The sequence below is a fragment of the Amaranthus tricolor genome, chromosome 4, assembly GCF_026212465.1.
Source record: "Amaranthus tricolor cultivar Red isolate AtriRed21 chromosome 4, ASM2621246v1, whole genome shotgun sequence".
Classification (NCBI taxonomy): Eukaryota; Viridiplantae; Streptophyta; class Magnoliopsida; order Caryophyllales; family Amaranthaceae; genus Amaranthus; species Amaranthus tricolor.
This window is the reverse complement of record NC_080050.1, coordinates 32,102,880-32,124,905: the sequence shown is the minus strand read 5'-3', so window position 1 is coordinate 32,124,905 and position 22,026 is coordinate 32,102,880. Positions and strand designations below refer to the sequence as shown.

The 22,026-nt window shown below is 32.9% G+C and overlaps 2 protein-coding genes across 2 annotated transcripts; both read right to left on the bottom strand.

Annotated features, from left to right (window-relative positions):
* Positions 1-2,252: 2,252 nt before the first annotated feature.
* Positions 2,253-5,761, bottom strand: LOC130810903 (rac-like GTP-binding protein 5). Its single transcript, XM_057677027.1, has 7 exons — positions 5,255-5,761; positions 4,035-4,122; positions 3,811-3,920; positions 3,649-3,712; positions 2,828-2,892; positions 2,682-2,747; positions 2,253-2,572 (listed from the first exon to the last, which is right to left on the bottom strand). Exons 1-7 carry the CDS (start codon positions 5,351-5,353, stop codon positions 2,474-2,476), a joined length of 591 nt encoding a protein of 196 aa, XP_057533010.1. The 5' UTR covers positions 5,354-5,761; the 3' UTR covers positions 2,253-2,473.
* Positions 5,762-9,232: 3,471 nt separating this feature from the next.
* On the bottom strand, positions 9,233-21,714 carry LOC130810961 (ABC transporter B family member 13-like). The gene is made up of 11 exons (XM_057677080.1): positions 21,442-21,714; positions 19,583-19,637; positions 18,879-19,054; positions 17,839-18,039; positions 16,591-16,850; positions 15,382-15,695; positions 14,533-14,756; positions 13,260-13,577; positions 11,557-12,025; positions 10,776-11,017; positions 9,233-10,693 (listed from the first exon to the last, which is right to left on the bottom strand). The coding sequence occupies exons 1-11, from the start codon at positions 21,712-21,714 to the stop codon at positions 9,473-9,475; spliced, it is 3,753 nt and encodes a 1,250-aa protein (XP_057533063.1). The 3' UTR covers positions 9,233-9,472.
* Between the last annotated feature and the right edge of the window lie 312 nt (positions 21,715-22,026).

Genomic DNA, 22,026 nt, shown 5'->3' with positions numbered 1-22,026 from the left:
ATGTATGGTGATGATGATTTTGTATGTATTGTTGTAGAAATGGATTCGTTTCACGTGACTGTTGTATGCTTTTGGAATGGTTCAATTCGATCAACTAGTAACAATGTTAAGTACGTTGGGGGAAGACATAAACTGTTTGCATGCAACTCATACATGGATTTGAATGAATTTAAACATTTTATATGCTCTAAGATTGGCATTGACACTACAAGAAGTACTGTTAATATAAGTTTTAAGTACAATCTGAGTGGAGATTTATTAGCTTTTCCGGTTGAGGATGAGGAGGCTATAGATGCAATGTGGGAGTATTCAAGGTCTACCCCTAGTCCTTCTTTAGAGTTATATGTAGAAGAGGTGCCCCTAGGGAATCAAGATATCAATGTTGTGGAGACCAATGCATTCATGAATATAACTTCTTTTGCTCCTTCTCATACGCCCTTCCCTACCCAAGAAACCCAAAATCCTTTTATGTCATCTTCCTCATGTCCTTCTAATGAACTCAATCAACTTCAATTTCAAGTATCAAATGATGATACTTTTAACTTAGAAGATACAAATGAGCCTTGGGATAATGTTAATAGTGAAAGTAATGAATTCGTTGAAGCTCCTTCTGAGGACGATGTGGGTGTTGACGAGCAGGCTCTAGCTAATGACATGACCTTAGGAAACATTCCAACAACGTTGCTCCTACACCCTATGCACTGGTTCCCCCTCTAGATGAACACATTGAGGACAACTCTTGGAGGTTTTGGGATTGTGATACAACCTACACCGATGAAGGAGAGTTTCAAAAGGGTATGATGTTCGATAACAAGGATGCGTTGTTGGACGCTGTTAGATTGTATCATATTCGTAGGAACGTTGAGTACCGAACTGAGACTTCAAATCAAAACCTGGTAGTCTTGAAGTGTAAGAGAGGGTGTGGTTGGTGGCTTAGGGCTAGGAAGAGCTCCTATTCACCATCATGGGAGATTATTACGTATAAAGGGAAGCATGGGGGTTGTGTATTAAGTACTGAAAACGTGTCAGCTGGGCACATTCATTTGACATCTTCTGTGATTAACAATCTTATTAGAAATTGTGTTGCTCAAGACCCATCAATTAAGGTCTCTGTTGTGCGTCAAATGGTGAAAGACCAATTCGGTGTCGAAGTGACCTATAAGCGGGCATGGTGTGCTAAACAGCAAGCCCTTCTGTCCATCTATGGTACATGGGAAGATTCTTATCCTCTTCTTCCACGCTTCTTGAAGGCACTGCTACACGACCCAGAGCTATGTTAACACATATGAATGCATATTCTTGTCGTTAATTGATAAGAGGTCATGGCCTCAATACACCGGTGTTGAGGTGCTACACGATCCAGATCACATTCATGGATTAGGAAGACCTAAGTCCAGGAGGATCACGAACGAAATGGACGAAGGATCGCGGAGACACAACGCTTGTCGACGGTGTGGTAGTGACAGTCACAACACTAGAACTTGCACGTCAAGGTAAACAGTAACTGTATTTGAGTATATAAACGTAGAGATTATCAAACAAATAAATAACATAACAATTTGAGTACTTCTTAATTATTTTTACAATACATAACGCTTAGTTATTGTTAAATTGCAACAGAGATGGATCCAGTAGCTCCAGGCCCTCTCGACCCTAGTATCCTTACTATGCAGGCGAATCATATGAGCATTAGAATACTGTTTGTATATATTGAACATTTGTACATATAATATAGTAACGTAAGTGAACTTTCAAAAAAAGTATTAACATTTATAAATTGAGAGTAAAACTAACATAGAGCATCATTACAACGGCTATTTTCAAGTTCCTAACGGCTATTTTTCTAATTAACAACGGCTACTTTAGTTCATAAAAAAAAATTAAGGCCAAAGTCGCTGTTAGAAACAGCGACTTTGGCCTTTTAATTTTTTTTTTCCTCTTTCGCTGTTAGTAACAGCGATTTTACCCGAGGTTAGGCTTGGATGTACGGAAACTTATTTTGAGAAATAAATTTTTCCGAAGCTTATTTTGAGAATTAAGTTGTTAAATAACCTTATTTTTTCAAATTTTCCCTCAACTCAAGGTCACACAAAACGCAATTGGTATGATAAAAAGAGCAAAAAACTCGCAAACCGGATGAGATAAACTCGAAAGTCGAGCTCATTCAAATTGGTTAAAAGCTGTAAAACGGACTCCAAGTGAAAATTCAAGCTATCCACCAAGGGAAATAATCACCAACATTAAAATATACATTATGGAAAATAACTTTCTTATAAAGCAGACAGAAGTACAAATTACTTGGAAGTCTTTGCAGAGTATTTGTGTCAGTTAAGGCTATACACCAAGGGACTAAAATGTTTCATCTAAAGCACAAAAACCTTAAAACACATGCTATAATGAAAACTATTTGGATAGAGCACAACAAACTAGGCAAGAATGGCAGGTCATTTTCCTTCTAATGACCATAGCATATTCACAAAATATAACATCCTTTTGCCTTCTTTTTCTTTTTCTTCGTTTTTGGCGGCTGGAGCACAACCTTAATTGCCGCATCAAAAACTGCCTTCACATTCTGCATGAAAGAAAATATTACGGGTCTTTCAGCACTCGGTATTCTGAACCGAACTAAAACAGCTAAATACAGAACTGGAAAGTGAAGGGGGGCCACTTTATGTATGTACCTGTTGAGTTTTTGAACTACACTCGATGTAGTAAGGAGCGCCGATGACTCTCTTCAGCTCCTCTCCCTTCAATATAGTTTTTGTTAGTATCGTGAAACGGGAAAAAGATAAAAGAGGAGCATTTGGAAAACTATGCAAGCTCTCACTTGTTGAGTTGAAATAGGAACCACACCAGGACGATCCATGAAATACTGCTTGTCATCCCGAAGATCTACACACAAGTCGATAATCAGATGTAAAATTAATCACATTTAAAGATGTTTAAATATAATTTTACGGTTGTATGCACTGCTTAATATCCACAGGAAGCGGAATATTATAAAAAGTTCTCACTTCCCACAAGCATACAATGTATTGGAACCAAAAACACTGAGCCTCACCTCGCTCCCTACCCCGTTACTAGTTACTACCCCAAGAAAACCCAGGAAAACAATCAACACGAAAAAGCACGAAAGTGCAGTTGAGCTTAGAGACCTGACACCAAGACCGTTAAATTTGTTATGGGCTTACAGATTCTAGGAAAATCTAACCATGTGTAAGCATGGAAAATTTTTGTCGTAAAACCAATTGGTAGTAGGTAGAGCTGCCCACTAGATTATATGTTGGTTAGTCTCCCTAAATTTTAGATGTGGGATCACAAATGGTTAGTTCTCTAATTAAGCTTTCATCTACGACCCAGAATAGATGCAAGTTTAAAGATCAAATTTTACTTTAACCGCGTTATTTGTTTGCTTGAAAAGCGTAGCAGTCCGTCAAATTCAGTGAAACATAATTCGCTAGTTAGTTCGCCTTTAAGATTTGCAATTCGCTCAAATGGTTCAAAAATAGCCTAAAACCAACCATAGATCGTTTTTTCGATTCGCGATTCACAAGGCAATTAGCGAATCATGTGACACTGGTCAAATTTTTAAGTATCAGAAGTCCAAAGATCCTTTCAAAAGATTAAAACGATGGCATAAAGTCGTACCTAATTTCGTTCCAACGAGAATAATTGGAACTCCAGGTGCATAGTGCCTCAGCTCGGGAATCCACTAATTTAAAATCAATGGAACAATTCAAATAATATAACATCAATAACAAATATCTTACAAGTAAATTGAGGGAACAATGAAGTTACCAAAGATCTCACCTTTTTGGCCACATTTTCGTAACTAGCCTTGCTAATCAATGAAAACGCTAAAATAAACACATCTGCCCCGCGATAACTCAAAGGTCTTAATCTGTTATAGTCTTCTTGACCTGTGAAATATGTATGGTAAAATACCCGTCTTAAAGATCAAACAAAAAGATCGTCAACATATACTAATTCGCTATTCGCAAGAAGATTAGTGAATCATGTGACAGTGATCTTACCTGCAGTGTCCCATAACCCTAGGTTGACTGTGTTCCCATCGACCACAACATTAGCACTGAAGTTATCGAAAACTGTTGGTACATAATCCTGTTTCAATGAAGTGATTAAAAGATCAAAATGTGGCAATATCACTCCCTCTTTGCTGATACACGTAGTTAGAAACTCGGGAAACAATTGTCTAGGGAGCCATGATCAAACAAGAAGAGAGAATACAACAATTTTATCGATACAGCACGAGAAGAATCAAATGTGTCATTGTGAAAAATTGTTGCATCCATAAAGTTGATTTACTACATAATAATCCCTTCTACTTGAAAACCCATTCACAAGAAATATTAATAGACTTTCTAACAATATACTGTACAAATATCATTATCACTTACAGAGAGGGTGCAAAAATTGACAAATTTTTCGGAGGCCTGTGCAATTTCAAAAAGTTATGATACTTTTCTAACTTTGTATCTTTAAACATTTAACATATACTACGCAATTTAATATTAAAGTCTCCAATTTTTTGAGGCCGTGTGCAGGCAAACATGTTAACATGCTCAGAACCTTCGTTGATCACTTATCAATAATAAATTGACTAACATATAAAAACAGACTAAAATTTCATGAATGCTGAAACATGGAAACCTGGAAAATATGGACATTGCTGGAAACCAAATGTCAAAACATAACATTGAAAATCCCCAACAGGTTAACAAACAGAATTTATAAATTCTCAACTCAAATATAATCAAAACTGAAAATAATAATGGGTTTTCAACAGTAGAATTACTAGAATATATAAAAATTCCAAATAATGGGAAAAAACATTCAATTTCTACATAAATCTCCCAAAATGCCACTACTTTCAACTCAAATTGATGTTAATTTATCACACAAAACAACTAAAATTTCATAAACCCATTAAAAATTTAACTTCTTATGCTTCTATCAATTTCCTAACCAAACACAAGATCCAATTATCCAAAGGAGAAAATCTTAAATTTTTTCCCACATTAAAACCCAATCATCATCATCATCATTCTAATTGTATCTTGCTTATAAAAGCTATGATAGGGAGGGTTAGAAGACAGAAGACCATAATCAAACAAAGACCCAGAAAGCAGAAATTGTGATCATACAAAGCACAATTACCATAATAAAATTGAAAAAAATTGTAAGAATACCCAATATATAAAGAAAATGAAAAGTGAGAGGAATTGGAGTTCACCGTAGGAAAAGTATTACTGGTATATGAAATGAGCATACAAGTTTTACCCACAGCACCATCACCAACTGTTACACATTTGATAAACCTAGATGCACTCATTTCCAACTCTAGATCTTTTCACAACACTTTGATTTAAATTTAAACCCAAATTCAAAAATCAAATTTGAGTAATTTTGAAAATGGGTATCTGATCAAACACAAAACCACATTGTACTAATTCTAAATTCCTAAAAAAAAAAAAACAAGAAGAAAAAGAAGACTAATTTACCCAATTAAGTGAATTAATTTCTAAAAAATTAATCAAATTAAAAAGGGTTGAAAGGCATTTATGAATAAATGAATGTTTTGAACAGAGAAAAAGAAAAAATGAGGAGACAAAGAGATGAAAGAGAATGGGAATGGGGGTTGGCTGACCAAGTTAAGGCAAAAAACTGGTGTAGGAGTAGGAGTGCCAGGTATGTTACAGGACAAAGACAACCTTATCAGTGTCACGGGCCATAAATGGGTCACTTTCCTTTCTTTTGTGATTTTTTTTAATGATATCTTTCCTATCTTCTTACAAATATATCCTAGAACTTGGAACTATTATTATTTCTTCCCATTTTCTTATGTTATGTTATTGATATCAAATATTGTCACAACTAAAGCATGAAGTACTTTTTTTTTTTTTTTTTTAATTTGAGTTTGATTCTCGTTGTCTTTTTTTAGTTTTTTTTCTTTATATTGTTACTGAAACTTAAAATATTATTACATTTGAAATATTTTATGCAATGTGAAATTTTGATTAAATTTAATTATGAATATTTACGGTATAGTAGTTTAAGTGGTAAGTGTTTGATGTTAAAACACTACTTTAAAACAATATTAAGGGTACGGTAAAGTTGCTGTACAAATTCTTACTTGAGATCGTCTTTATAAGAGATGCGTCTCAAATAGGCCGGCCCATTATTACTTAGAAAAACAACTACCAAAAAACATACGTTGTGTAATCCTATTTGGAGTTGGTGTTACAACCTATTGAAGTTGGTATTATAACCTGTTAGAGTTGGTATTATAACCTATTAAAGTTGGTATCTCCAAATAGGTTATAATACCAACTTTAATAGGTTATAACACCAACTCCAAATACCAACTTTAATAGGTTATAACACCAACTCCAAATAGGGTCAAACGCGCACGTCAGTTTTTAGGCTTTTTTTCTTTTTTTTGAATGTTGCGCCTGGGCGTAGAGAGCCGTCTCTTATAAAGACGATCTCTCAAGAGAGGCGTTGAAGTTGCTGCTAGCGTTTAGTGACTCCGTTAGTTGTTTTTAGAATGTTATATCTTATCGTGTTTCAAAATTAAAAGTAGTGGTTTATGATATTTTTTATATTTTTCTCAACAATTTATTTTTTAGCAGCCATTATAATCGTTATTTTTACATAACAATATTAATTTATAAATTAATTAGATGGTTAAATATCTAACAAGTACTCCTTAGAGAACTAACTACTTAGACAACAACTATAACTGTACAAACTACTTAAACAACAACTATAATTGTACAAACTACAACTAACTATAATTATAACTACTTAGACAACTAACAACTACCTACATAGCTATTTTGTGTCAAAGAGACTTAAAAAGTTAATTTTCCCTCCCCTCATGCCAATAAGTAATTCCTAATTCAAAAATATGTAAATTTCATGTAATTAAGTTTATATACCCTTGATTTAAAAATTTCTCATTTTTTTTCTTTTTGTTTGTACACTTTAGACTATTGGCTAAAAAGAAACAAAAGAAAACATTGGTGATGTTGGGTTATCGATACATGAAAAATAAAAAATCAAATATTAGTTTCTTGACAAAGAGAAATAAAATAATATTTTATTGAAATAAATATATGAATATAAATCTTAAATGTTAGTATTTTGTAGGTTGTTGTTAAATTAAAGGAGATAAATTATTTTCTATTGATTTTAATTGCCCCAAAAAGTATATTTTGCACATGTAAGTCTCGGTAGCTTTTTTTGATCTACGCTTATTAAAACTTTTAAGAAAAATATATTTTTGATAGATTTATTTTTGTAAAAAATTATTATAGTATATTTAATTTTATTTGTTAACCCGCTGACTTTTGAATATGAATATAAAATACACAAATTTTCAAATGCGACGGTCTCACGATGAGATTATCTTTATTTGGCCGGTCCAATGTATATTTACCATCTCAAAGTGATCACTTACGATCTTAACATGATCAATTAAAAAAATAGACTAATTATATGGGCTCGTATCATGATAAGAGGGTCTCATACAAAATACTTCATCTTGTCAAACATACTCACATTGCATTTGGGCCAGGGTCTAGCTACTCGCCTACACCCACTTTGTGTGAAAATTTGAAATCCATAAGTAAAAAAAAAAATAATAAAATAAACTAAGTTTAAAAAATTTTCAAAAATAAGCGTGAAAATCTCAAACCTGTGGTTTAGAGCTATTTGCAGTTAATAATTGCGAACAACAAATAAGATAAAATAACTGTTTGCAGTTAGTAACTGCGAACAACTAATTTGTCTTATTCAACTGTTCGCAGTTAGTAACTGCGAACAGACCTGCTCTACAAAAATGCAGATCAATTTCTGTTTTTCGCAAATTTTCCATTTCTCAAAACCCTACTCACAATCGACATTCTCCCTCTAAAATCATTAATTCAATCCATTAATTCTTGCATTTCTCTTTTAATTTGGGACTTCAAAATTAGTGTGGGATACTCTAACTTTCTTAAAGGTAAATTTTTTTGTGTTTTTTTGGTGTATATGTAGTTTTTTAGGGTTTTAACCAAATTTGCTTATTTTTTCAAATGTAGGTTACTAGTTGTTAAATCAAGACTATTGTTAATCATCCATAAGTATTGAAGGTAATTTTTAATTGTTTTTATAGCTTTATGATATTTTTTGAAGTAATGTTGTTGAATTAGTTGAATTTAATGTTGATAATATTATTAGAAATGTTGATGTTGATATTAGAAATATTATTTATGAACTTATGAATCGATTTATTATTTGGATTTTATGTGTATTATATATGTATGAACTTAGTTGTATTATAGATTTTAATAATTTTTAGACCAAAAAAAATTCTAATCAAATGAATGTAATGTACTTGTATGGGCATGAGTTGATGTTGATGTTGATTTTCTTTGTATTAATGTAGAAAACGGCATCATTTCGCGTGACTATAGTATGTTTTTGGAATTGTTGTATTCGAGAAAGTAGTGGCAAAGTTCATTATGTTGGGGGAAGACGTAAGTTGTTTGCTTGCAAGTCGAACATGGATTTGAACCACTTTAAACGTTTTATATGTTCTAAGATTGGTTTGGACCCTACTAGAAGTACCGTAAATATAAACTTTAAATATGACATGAGTGGAGAATTGCTTGCTTTTCCTGTTGAGGATGATGAGGGTATAGATGCTATGTGGGAGCATTCAAAGTCCACCCAAATTCCCTCTTTGGAGAGGAACACTCGGGGATTCATTTAGGTGTGTGGAGGGCTTCTGTGCCACTCATATGCTTCGACATTGTCGAAGTACATCTACTAGAGCGCGTAATGCGCCAATATGGGTTGGTACAGGGCATTCTACCGCCTTGTGACACTGAACCCCAACTACACCTAATTTCGCGCAAAAATCAGGGTGGGGCAAACTGGATGGAGATCAACAGGCGTCATATCGCTCGTTGGGATAGTAGACTGGAGCTGTTGGCATAAGGTGCACCGATCGATGTTTATGACGCACCTGCTACACCAGATTACAAGCGTCATATATATTTATTGAGTTGTATATTTCAAACATTTGTATATATTTTGTTGTACATATATGTTTAATTACTTTATCATAGCCTCCAAGCTTTGACTTATGAATGATCGGAGTTTTGGCGATGAATCATGCCGCCTGAAACATACATTGACTTGTAATTAGTTATTCTAATGTCTCTAGTGCAAATACAACAAATAACAATTCAAAAATTAAGGAAAAAAATATATACAAAATATCAGTTCACAATTACTAACTGCGAACAACTCTAAACCACAGGTTTGAGATTTTCACGCTTACTTTTGGAATTTTTTTGAAACTTAGTTATTTAATTAATTTATTTTTTTTTTGCTTAAGTATTTCAAATTTTCACTTTTGTGTTTGTATATTAGCCCAAAACCAGCCCACAGTTGTAGAATTTTAAGACACCAATTGAGTTTTCTCCTGTTGTAAATTAAGTAGTTGAGCATATACACTTCCTTGGGTACTAATAAGCTCTTCATGGGTTCCCATCTCACAAACTTTCCCTTGGCTCATGACCGCGATACTATCTGCATCACGTATAGTTGAGAGCCTATGAGCCACTATAATGGTTGTCCGACTATGCATGAGCTTGTCGAGAGCTTCTTGAACGATCTTTTCTGAGGAAGTGTCGAGTGCACTAGTAGCTTCGTCTAAGAGTAAAATGGATGGATCTTTGAGTATAGCCCTAGCAATGGCCACGCGTTGCTTTTGTCCCCCTGATAATTGAGACCCATTTTCCCCTACTCGAGTGTGATACCCTTCCGGCATTCTACTTATAAATTCGTGTGCATTTGCTGCTTTGGCTGCCTCCATTATCTCAATTTCGGTTGCACCCTCATTGCCATACTGAATGTTCTCGTATATTGTGGTCGAGAACAGTGTTGGCTCTTGTTGTACTAGCCCTAAACTCTTTCTAAGAGACTTTAAATTCATGCTTCTAATGTCGACTCCATCTATTAAAACCGAGCCAGAAAATGGATCGTAGAATCTCATGACTAGGGCGATCAATGTGCTCTTTCCCGAGCCACTTTGACCCACTATCGCAAGACTCCTTCCTGCAGGAATCTCGAGACTTAAATCCTCAAGAACATCTATTTCAAGTCTTGATGGATACCGAAAGCTCACATTTCTGAACTCAATATCTCCTTTAACATTTGTTACTATTCTTGATTTGGGATCATTAGAGTCAATTTCTGTTTTCCTTTTTAGGATGTAAAATATGGATTTGAGTGCATCTGATCCCTTAACAATCTCAGGAGCCATAGAAAGTGCTTCGGCTATTGAAAAGGCTGATGCGATTAAGATCATGAACGACTTTATTATATCCCCAAATGTACCCTTCTGATGCTTGATCAGAGTGGAACCGTACCATAGTGTGAGCGCGTAAAAACTGAAATTTAAAAGTAACAATATGCCATACCCGAACCCTGATATGTGGCCTTGTATACTAGCTTGTTTATTTGGCAGTTTTAAGTGCGAGGCAAACTTCTTTGCAATTTGCTGCTCGACTCCAAACGCTGCAACTGTTCGAATGTTCGAGATTGCTTCTCGAGCCAGAGTATTGGCCTTAGAGTAAGCACTTGTATAATCCCCTCCAAAACCCTTAAGGAAAAGTTGCTGCACAAAATCAAAACATAAGGCTATATGCTAATGAGACTTGACCTAAAATGTGTTACAAGAAAAACAATAAATGTCTAACCTCTGCCAAAGAACCAGCAATTAGTACAGGAAACATGGCAATAGTAACAAGTGCAATACGCCAGCTTAAAGTAAAGGCCAAGATAAAGGCTGCTGTTATTAGTGATGTATTTTGCACAATTGTCGATAGACGGTCCACAAGAGTTGTCCTTACGAGCGTCGCATCGGCTGCTAGCTTTGACGTCAGTGAGCCTACGCTGTTCTCCTCTTGGTCGAACCATCCAATCTCGTTGGAAAGCATAGCTGCCATAGGAAAAAAATGCTTATTGTTTGTTAAAATAGTAGTTTAGGTAGCAATTAATGAAGTATATAGTTATTTTCAAAACGTTACTGTTAGAATATATAACATATTCTAGGGCCTCAACAATCAGCTTAAGCTTTTGTTTGAGTTGATTCCTTGACATGGTATCAGAACAAGCGTGACAAGAGGTCAAGGAGTCGAATCTCAACCACCCCTCTTTTTAAGTGGAATATATAGCGCCAGATATGAGGAGGGTCTGTGCAGTATCCATACTTCTAGCCCAAAGGGCTTTCTTGTTAGGGGACGTGTTAGAGTATATAACATATCTTCAACCATTAACTTAAACTTTTAGTTGAGTTAATTTCTTAACAGTTAAAACGTTCATAATCAATAGTAGCGTTTTATGACTTCCTCTACCTTTACCTCAACAATTATATATAACAACTATTATAACCGCTAGTTAAACATCTAACGGTAGGTACAGCCACATCTAACAGCTACTTAGACATCTAGCAACTAAATTAATCACTTAATTTAGTACCTGAAAACATCTTTAAGCGAACACGAGTGGTGATTCGTTCTCCCATCAAAGTATAGAAGTAGTGTTGCATCAAACATATGGGAAGAGTAACAAGAGCAACCCCAAAGAAAGCAAAGGCAATCAATCGAACATCATACTTGATCCTCGATTCATCGTTCGAATAGAACGCCGTTAACATATATGTTATACCAAAGGCAAGTAAAGGAGCTTGTATTCCAACAAAAGCAGCCCCAATAGAGCCAAGAATTGCATAAGGAAACTCTGATACATTCAGCATCATCAATTCTTTCAAGGAAGTCTTAGGATGATTTTCCTTATTATTATTACTTAATTTCTGCTCTCTATTGGAAAATGATCTTGAATCTTTCAAGGGGCTAACATTATTGTTGGACTGCTTAGAATTGCTCCAGATTTCTTGAGTTGTTTGTTCCAAGCCAATTGATGCTTTAAAAGGCCTGCTTTCTAATACCTGTACAAATAAAATTACCAAGTTCTAAATATTTATTTTCTTATCATTAAAGGAAAAGGTAAAGAACACTATCGGTAATTTCCACAAGGCAGGGTACTGGAAGTATGCGGATGGGGTTTTTTTCTTATTGTTATTTTTTAAAATATAATTTTTTTTTGTTTTGGTAAAAGTTCAATTTTGATCTTAAATGTATTAAATCTGACATTGCAGTAATTGTTGTGCGACAGCGGAAGCAAAGGCGATGTACAGCAATGAAACAACAAGAAATTCAATGCAAACAACAAGAAAATAACACAAGAAATTAACGTGGTTCACTATCAACGTGATAGCTACGTCCACCGGCACCGAGAACAAACAATTTCACTATGATCGCAAAGAATACAAGATGAATTACAATCACGCTCACAAATTACGATGGCTCTCTTGTGATCTCTCTTTCAATTTGTGAATCATGCCTCCCTATGCTAACAAGGAGATGTATTTATAATAAAACGACTTGAAAGACGGTTTTAGGGCCTAAGTAACCACAAATAACCGATCACAAATCAAGGTAACCGTCCCAAAAGACGATTCCCGTGAAAATAAACTTCAATTGCGCGACCCGCGTAAAATTACGCAAGCCGCAGAGCGAGACCAGAAGCAGCTCCGCGCCCCGCGGAGTTCAATCTGTCCCAAATTCATCTTCTTCTTGTTTTGCTAGTTTGAGTCATTACTTAGCAACAGTAATTAATTTCAACTTAAAGTAAATATTAAATCGATCAATGAAAATAAAAAATTTCAATTTTGACCTGAAATTGATTAATTTTGACATTAAAATGATCAATTTCTACTTACAAGTTTATATCCTTATATGGATCGATTATGATCTTTTAAAGTCTTCAATTTTGTCGTTAAAGTGATCAACTCAGACCTTAAAGTGATCAATTAAATGATAAGTTATAACTTTTAATACAAATTAATTTTGACCTTAAAGCTATCAATTATGACCTTAAATTGAACAATTAGTGATCCTTTATTGTAAAAAATTATAATTAGACCGATTAGCTATTAGTCTCACGGTAAGAAATTCTCTCGCAAAACCTACTGAAAAGCATTATAAGCCTAAAAAAACATCGCGTATGTTTACTCAGTCATGCAGGTTTGGGTTGAGTTATTTTCAGGTTACGGGTCACCCTATGATTTTCGGCAAGATTTGTTGCTAATTTCGGATCATAACGAAAAACTGGCAGGTCACCTGTAGTTCAACTAGAGCTGCATATTCTCCACCCTTTGAAATCAATTGTGCATGATTTCCCAATTCTACAAGCGTTCCATTTTTGAGGACTATGATTTGATCAGCATCTCGAACAGTGGACAATCGATGAGCAACAACGATGGTTGTTCTTTGTGACATGATCACTTCTAATGCTTTCTGAACAATGTGTTCCGATTCCGAATCAAGAGCACTAGTGGCTTCGTCTAAGATTAGTATTTTTGGATTTCGTATGACCGCCCTTGCGATGGCAATTCGCTGTTTTTGGCCCCCGGAAAGTTGAGTTCCTCCTTCTCCGACCTGAAAATGTTTTAACTACTAATGAACTTGATTGTCACACAATGTACAAAGACCACATATCACAAAAAGAAATGTTTACCATATATGTATATACAATAATTACTAATTAATCACCGTGATTTTTAAATAATCATAAAAAGACAAATAAAATAATACTAAAATAAACGAAACTAATAAATATAAATTAAAATCACAAAATTCTAACCCTATCAAATCCGACCACATAAGAATAATTTGTTATTTCACAAATCACTCTTATTTACTAAGACTTCCTCTACATATATATTGTCTTATACTACAAATAATGTTTTGAGATTCTACTTTAATCACTATGTTCAATGAGATTTGGGTTATCCAAATCTTGGACATGTTAGGGCCTTGATTCTTGAGCGACAACAAAAGACCGACCCTTAAGATTTGAACGTATATTCCATAATTATTAAAGTGACAATTAAATTATATATTCAAAAATTGGGACCTTAAACATGAAATTATTGCTAATGACGCTCATGGTAGGGGCCAGGCCTGAATGAGATGCTTAGCTTGCAAAGGCGTTGTAAGTGAAGGTCTCACCAGAGTGTAAAAATGCTGTAACGGTTTCGGTCGAAATGACAGAATGATGATGCAGTAACGAAAGTGATGCGCTTATCGTAATGCCTAAATATCGGTTGAATCATAAGAAATCCCTTGATACAACCAAAAATGCGGTTTTTTTACCCCCTTACAACGTGAAAATATTGATTTGTTTTGAAAACCTCCATAACGCGACCAATACAAAGAAATGCAGCCTTATTTTCACAATATAAGTCTCAGTGTCTCATTGTAAAACGCATTTCATGTATGAGCTAAATAGCCTACAACTTATGAAAATATGAATTTTGCGATTTGAGACCGTCACACTAACAAAACAAGAGTAGTTGGTATCATAATGAAAGAGGTAAAGAAAGATTGTAACCTGAGTGTGATAACCATTAGGTAATGATTGAATGAAAGAATGGGCATTTGCGGCTTTAGCAGCCTCCTCAAGCTGTTGTATATTTGCACCTTCTTTGCCACATAGAATGTTCTCGGCTATGGTTGCACCAAATAAGACTGGTTCTTGATTAACCAATCCCATTTGTTGTCTCAACCATTTCAGGCTGAAATTTCGTAAATCATGCCCATCCAACAATATACTTCCTGTGCAGTAATTGAAACATTGGTGCTCAGAGCTTGATAAAGTATAAATACATAAATCACTATTAATAATGAGTCAGATTAGAGAAAGTCTTGTATGAACTTGTTTTTTAATTGACAAGTAAAGTACAAATCATTAAGAAATATTTGTTATATTTAGATTGGTCTATACTAAAATAGTGTGGACTAAATCTATATAAGACTTATATGTCAAATTAAGGCCCTCTTCTTATTAGCTAGATTTTGTTAACTTTAGTGTTTTTGACTAATGTGTTTTCGGTTGGCTAAATTGTACTTCTTCCGTTCTGAAATACTAGCTGCATTACAATTATTGATATTATTTATCGTTTAAGCTTATTTTAAATAATAATGTGACTAATATATAAGAAAAGATATAGTCAAGTAGATCTTAATTGACAGAAAAATGTTAGTCTTTTTTTTATTAGCTAAACAGAAAAAAAAATGTCTGATTGTTGAAAACTAACTTTTAAGTCAAAATTCAAGTCTACTATGAATCTTTCTTAGCGGCTTTTGAGTTTTTGACTAATATTTTCTCTTATAAACAATCAACAGTTAACAATTATTGTTTACTAAATATTTTCATAACAGCTGACTTAACGACTAGTACCTGAAATGGGAACATAGAAGCGTTGAACCAAGGAAATAATGGTGCTTTTTCCTGAGCCACTAGGGCCCACAACAGCAAAACTCTTTCCAGAAGAAACTGAGAAACTTAGACCTTCGAAGATCATTTTAGACCTTGAAGGATAAGCAAAGCAGACTTCATTGAACTTAATTTCACCACTTATGTTTCGTAAAGTTATTCCAGAATCCAACCTTTTAGAAGAATCATTATCACTCTTAATCAATCTAATTATATTGCCAACAGCAGCTTGACCTTTAGCTATAGCAGCAAGATTTGGAGCAGCTTGACCTAGTCCACTACAAAACCCAACATTCCATCAATTTTTTTACATGGTTAATAAGTATGGGGTACGGTTGGATCTAATGAAAATTATTAAGTCGGTGAAAACATAGACAATGGGTACATATACAAGGTTTTAAATGAGTACGTATAAGGGTTAAGGGGTTACAGGTTTGTTCGCTTTTTGAAAATAATAAAATTGTTTGTGTTTACAAAAATGTCATTAATAAATGTGATAATAACTTAATATGTATAATTCTACTCTCAGTTTTCACTAACTTTATTGATTTTTACAAGATTCTATTCCTAATAAGTATTATGCTACTTTGTCTCAATGAGATTAAAAATTTATGATTTTTTGGTTTTAGCTATAAATAATTATATTAAATCGACTTATTAAATTATGTGTAGTTCTTATTTATTTAAAGTTACAAATGATGCAACAAATGGGCAATTAAAAATAACATCTTTAACATTGTCACTTAAAAGTGGAACCTTTGAATCCCATAAAGCCCCGTAGGAGGAATCCTGTTAATGGCATCAGATAATGAAATGTTGTACTTTTTTTTTTTAAGTTAAAGATAATGTTTGCTACCAAGTGTTGATAGGAAACAATGTCTCTATGTTATCACTATTCACTAACAAGTGTAAGTATGTGTATATACGACATCTTAGATCCTCCTACGTGGAAACCAATTAATGACGTTAGGTTATGAAATGTTGACTGAGATGTTATTATGTTGTACTTTATATTTATGTGAGGTTGTAAATGATATTCGCTACTAAGGATCAATCGAAAAAAACCATTTTGTTATTACTAAGTACTAATACGGGTAAATTTACGTATATTTGACCCCTTAAATTTGTCTAAATAGTAATAATTAATGATATTAGAGTAACAAAATGACTTACAATCCGCTGAAGACAACATTGAGAATGGTAGTAAAAGCTTTGCCTCCATTAGTTTCATGATGCCTAATAAGTATGTTGGAATACCATAGAAGTAAAGCCCAAGAACATAACAAAAGTGCATATGTTAAGCCAATTCCAAGACCTTTTGCTACTCCACTTTTTTTCCCTATTTTTTCTCCTTTCTCAAGTGATCTTGAGTACCTTTCCACTGCCCTACACTCTCCCACAAACGAATATACTGTCCGAACTTGTGAGATAATCTGTTCGATCAAAGATTGGACAACAGAGAATCAAAAGAGAAAACTTGAAAAAAATTCTAACACTAAACTATTTATGTTTTTGGGTCTTAGATTCAGCCATGTAGGCATTAGAGCTGTGTATGGGCATTCTTGATTCTGCGAAAAACCTATTAAGTAATTTGCGATTTAAAATAACAAGTATTAAGTTTCCAAAGGTCTAATATAAGCTTTAATGTAAAAATATTTTCTAGAAACCTAAATTACTATGATAAAATGTAGTTTTTTCAAGCTAACAATTCACATCGCAATGTTCACAAAACGAGTCATAATATTGAGCGATATCGCATTTGCAACATCATGATAGTTACCGTTGTCAAGGAACCAACTTAACAAAAAAATTTTATGCTGGTAGCGAAGTCTAGGATATGATATATATATATATATATATATATATATATATATATGTATATATATATATATATGTATATATATATATATATGTATATATATATATATATGTATATATATATATATATGTATATATATATGTATATATGTATATATATGTATATATATATATATATATGTATATATATATATATATGTATATATATATATATATATGTATATATATATATATATGTATATATATATATATATATATATATATATATATATATATATATATATATATATATATATATATATATATATATATATATATATATTACGCCTCCTCACATATAAGTCATTTGGATTAGAACTTAGAAGTGTGAATGCTATACATGTCCTTCTTAAAATGGTTTTAAATATTCTGCCACTTGAAAAGAGGAGTACTTGAGATTTGGTCTTGTGACCCTTTAATAATTTTTGCTCTGATATCATACCAAAAAACTAGCTCAATTAAAAGTTTAAATTGGTGATTGAAGTCCATAATAGATTATATAATCTATCAGTCGCAATGACAACAACATTCGCTTTTTTAATGAATGCAGGAGAACGAAGCTACCTCTTCAGCAACCTTGCCAGATTCAGCATAAGTAGCTTCAGCTTTTTTTGAAAATGTAGATAGGATTATAGTGTAAAATCCAGCGGCAACAGCAATCAAAGGAACAATAGATAAAGTAACTAGGGAAAGCTTCCACACCATAGTGAAGCCTACTACAAAACCGCCTATGAATTGAGAAAGATAGCGCAACGTATGTCCTATCTGCAAGAGTGCAAAAAATTTATCTATTTACACGTAGTTACAGATAATATATACATTAAAAAGTTAATTATAAACAATGTTTTTAATATTGCGTATATCCGATCTTTTTATTGGGCCTGAGTGGAAGTTTGACGGCAGCCAGTGAATAATAGTGAAGGTACATAATATAATTTTAAACGGAGGTTGTTACATAAATACCCCTGGTACACTTATATATATACTCTCCTTTCCTTTTATATATGTACTGTTGTAGCTCTTCTCCTTTTCATTTTACTCTCTGAAAATGGCTGTATCATCCTCCATTGAAATCAATGTATGAATGCAATAAGTTCGACTTTGTCATGGTATCAGACGCCACCCAATTACTATTGTATATCTTGCATCTTCTCAAATTTCTCTTATGATGAATGATTATAATCTGGTATCCTTCATTTGCTTAATGTTTCATCACCATTGATGTCTTGATTAATTGTTTCTGGTATCACTATTGATGTTTCTGGATCTTTTTTTATCTTTCTTGGTTAATTGTTTTTTCGTTGATTCTATTGATCTTCTTTATTCTTTCAATTTTTTTTTTCTCTGATTTCTCGTCCTTGATTCAATTTTTTTTTGGGGTGGACCTTCATTCAGGTCTTAAGGGGCCTAATCTATTATACAAACCTAAAACATTGTATAACTATCATAATTACTAGTTGCGGGTCTTGCGGCTTACTAATTTTAAACTAAAGTTTCAGAGTTCAAATCTTAATTCTCTAGTTTTTTTGGCTTAAAATTAATAATTTTAACCCCTCTAACTCATAGGCCAAAATCCGCCCCAAATGGTAAAAGAAAGCACATACCTTATCACCAATGGCGTCTTGTACTAGTATTGCATCACTAGAAATATGGTAAACTAAGTTTTTGTTCTGTGCTTCAGTATCAAAGAAGTTAATATCCTTTTTTAAAATAGCCTCTAGATATTGTAAACGTAAGCGAGCAGTTTGCCTTTCGCCTGTTTGCATCCAAAATGCAACTCCTGCACTAAGCAAAAGAACTGGTTTATTGCTAGTAGACTAGTAGTTATCTAGCTTATCTGAGGGAAATGTCACAAAATTGGTTATATATATAGTCATATGGTTCACATTACGGCCGGATTTCAGGTTTAATTTGAGTCAAGTAAAAAGATTGACTTGATAAAGAAGTTAAAAGTTTTCCTATGGTAATAAGTTACTTATTCTGTTGTCCGTATAGATATAGGGATGAAGATCTCTAAGGACGGAGAATAATTATAACACAAATATTTTTTATATTTTAAGGCCTAAAAATAAGTTATTATTAACTAAAACAAAAGTAATATATAAACTATTATAAAAGAAAAGTAATAGGAGTATATAAACTAATGTAAAGTACTATATAAGGCTTTTATTTAATAGAATGTAGTGTGGTCGAACACGTCATACATGTTTAGAACCGGTAACTATAGGAAAGCAACAACTTCATAATAACTCCAACCAAATGACCAATTTAAACAAACTCAGCAAGAAATTGAAGGAGTAAAGGTTACCTATCCAAGAACTTGCAAATAATACCAATCCAAGATAAACCAGGTACCAAGCATACTGCCAACAACAAACAAAAAACAATTGCATTTTTTAAGGAGAAATTAACCAAATATTAAAGACAATTGCTAGATGTAGGAAAAGACTTAGCTTGGGGTGTTTGGATGCTCGTTCTTACCTTGGTTTTTGGTTAGTTTTTGGATTTTGTATATTTGTTGGTCAAATAGTAAAAAAAAATGTTTGTTAAATCACTTTTAAGCCAAAATAAAAAAGTTACTCCAGTTAGCTTTTTGCTTATTGACTCACTTTTTTTTTAATAAACAACCAATACTTAAATTTACCAAATATCTCCATAAACAGCTGATATTTTCGGCTATCTTAAAAGCCAACAAAATCAGGCAACATTAAACTGGTCAAACAAGCCAACTAAAAAAACCAACGGCCAACACTCATTTGTCAAACACCCCTAATAGTTAATCAAATGATATTTTTGTCAATAAAAACTTGAGAAATAAAAAAATTGTCAATAAATATAAAATCGTTTTACGATCCGATACAAAGTAGAAAAAATATTAGAGGTATGGTTTTTTTGACTTTTTTTTTCTTAGTAAAAGTAGAAATTAGAGCGCAATAAAGAACTTGCCTTGAATTTTAATTACTCCATATTGTAACGTAAGTTGGAGCAACTATTACTTCAACAACTAATGTTCTGATTTCAATTTTCACATATAGGCTAATCAAATTTTATTGTTGTCGGATCAAATTTTTGTTAATTAACAAATTGAAAAATAGAAAAAAATAAGTGTGCATACTAATGTTCAAACCCGAATAAGTGCTATTATATAGGAAAACTCCTACCAACTTAATCGGTACTAATTTTAGTATCTATAGTAATTTTTAAATTCTATCGGTTAAAAATAATGATAGATTGATAGGACCTGTATTTCCCGACCTACCTTGTATAAATTATAATCTAAAGGAATAAAATATCATAACATATAAATTGCAGTTCATTTTCTGAAATTAAATGATCAAGTTTGAAGTAAAAATGACTTTTATTGTGCTATACCTATAAAAACTAACCAAGGTTAATTAGATGACAATAAAATTGAAAATATTGAGAATTTTGTAACTATATATTTATATAATATCATTATTTTGGGAAAATTTTCAAAAGAATAGAAAATTATATTCCTATATCCTATATATATAAAAGCAAATGTGAATCCAAGAAATTTATTAACAAGAATATAATATATAATATTTTTAAAAGAGTATTTAGAATAAAAAACAAAAAATAAAAATAATATAATATATATTTAATGTGTGATTTGATATTAATTAATATATATAATCAATAGTTTAAAATATATAGTAATTTACTTTTTAAAATTAATTTTATCTTTGTTAAAGAACATCCTAATTAATTTTATCTTTGTTAAAAAATGTAAAGAAAGCTTTAAAAAGAAGCAGAGGATAAATCGAGAAACAAATATCAGTCTGTCTCACGGTGAGACTGTTAAGGTACAACTCAATCAAAAGCTTAAGCTGATGGTTGAGTTGGTCCTTGACATGGTATCAGAGCAACGAGTAGAGCCCGCGTTGACCTTTTATCTAATAAATGCATCCCTTCCAGAAGTCGAAGTTTATTGCACGTATTAGCTCTAGAATTACTACGGTTATCCGAGTAGCAGGTACCATCAAACAAACTATAACTGATTTGATGAGCCATTCGCAGTTTCACAGTCTCAATTAATTCATACTTACACACACATGGCTTAATCTTTGAGACAAGCACATGACTACTGGCAGGATCACCCAGGTATGAGGATATGTTATATAGAGACGACTTCAAAATATATACCTGTGCTACACGGGAAGACATTTTATGAGGATCTGAAGAATATTTTCCGAGCGAGTCGATCAAACCGCCGAATAGAACGAAGAAAAAAGGAAGAACAACACCATGTATGCATGCACCTATACCTCCAATTATCATCAAGGCATAGTCTAATTTATCAGCTGCTGAAAACAATGCAAACAAAGACGATTTATTAATCTTCTGGCTATTTTTATTATTTGAACTGTTTTTACATTTTTCTTTATCGTCCATTTTTGTAGCTGTTTCTATCTCCATTTTTAAAAAATGGTGAATTTGATTTTAATAAGAGAAAATAAGTAGAACGAAGCCTAAATATATAAATAGGTCCATACACTATTATGATAGTATTGTATCCACTTTTTCGTGATGAGGATATTGATCTGTCTTCTTTTTTATTCTCCTCAGACTATATTTTGGGCGAGACTTATTAGATTGATGATAATAATGATATATGACGATGATAAGAGGACGACTATGATAATATGAGGTCCGATTGCAAAATTGAAATAGGTTTTGTATAAACTTAGTCTACATTTAAAAAATATACTTTCTTCCTTTTTTCACTTC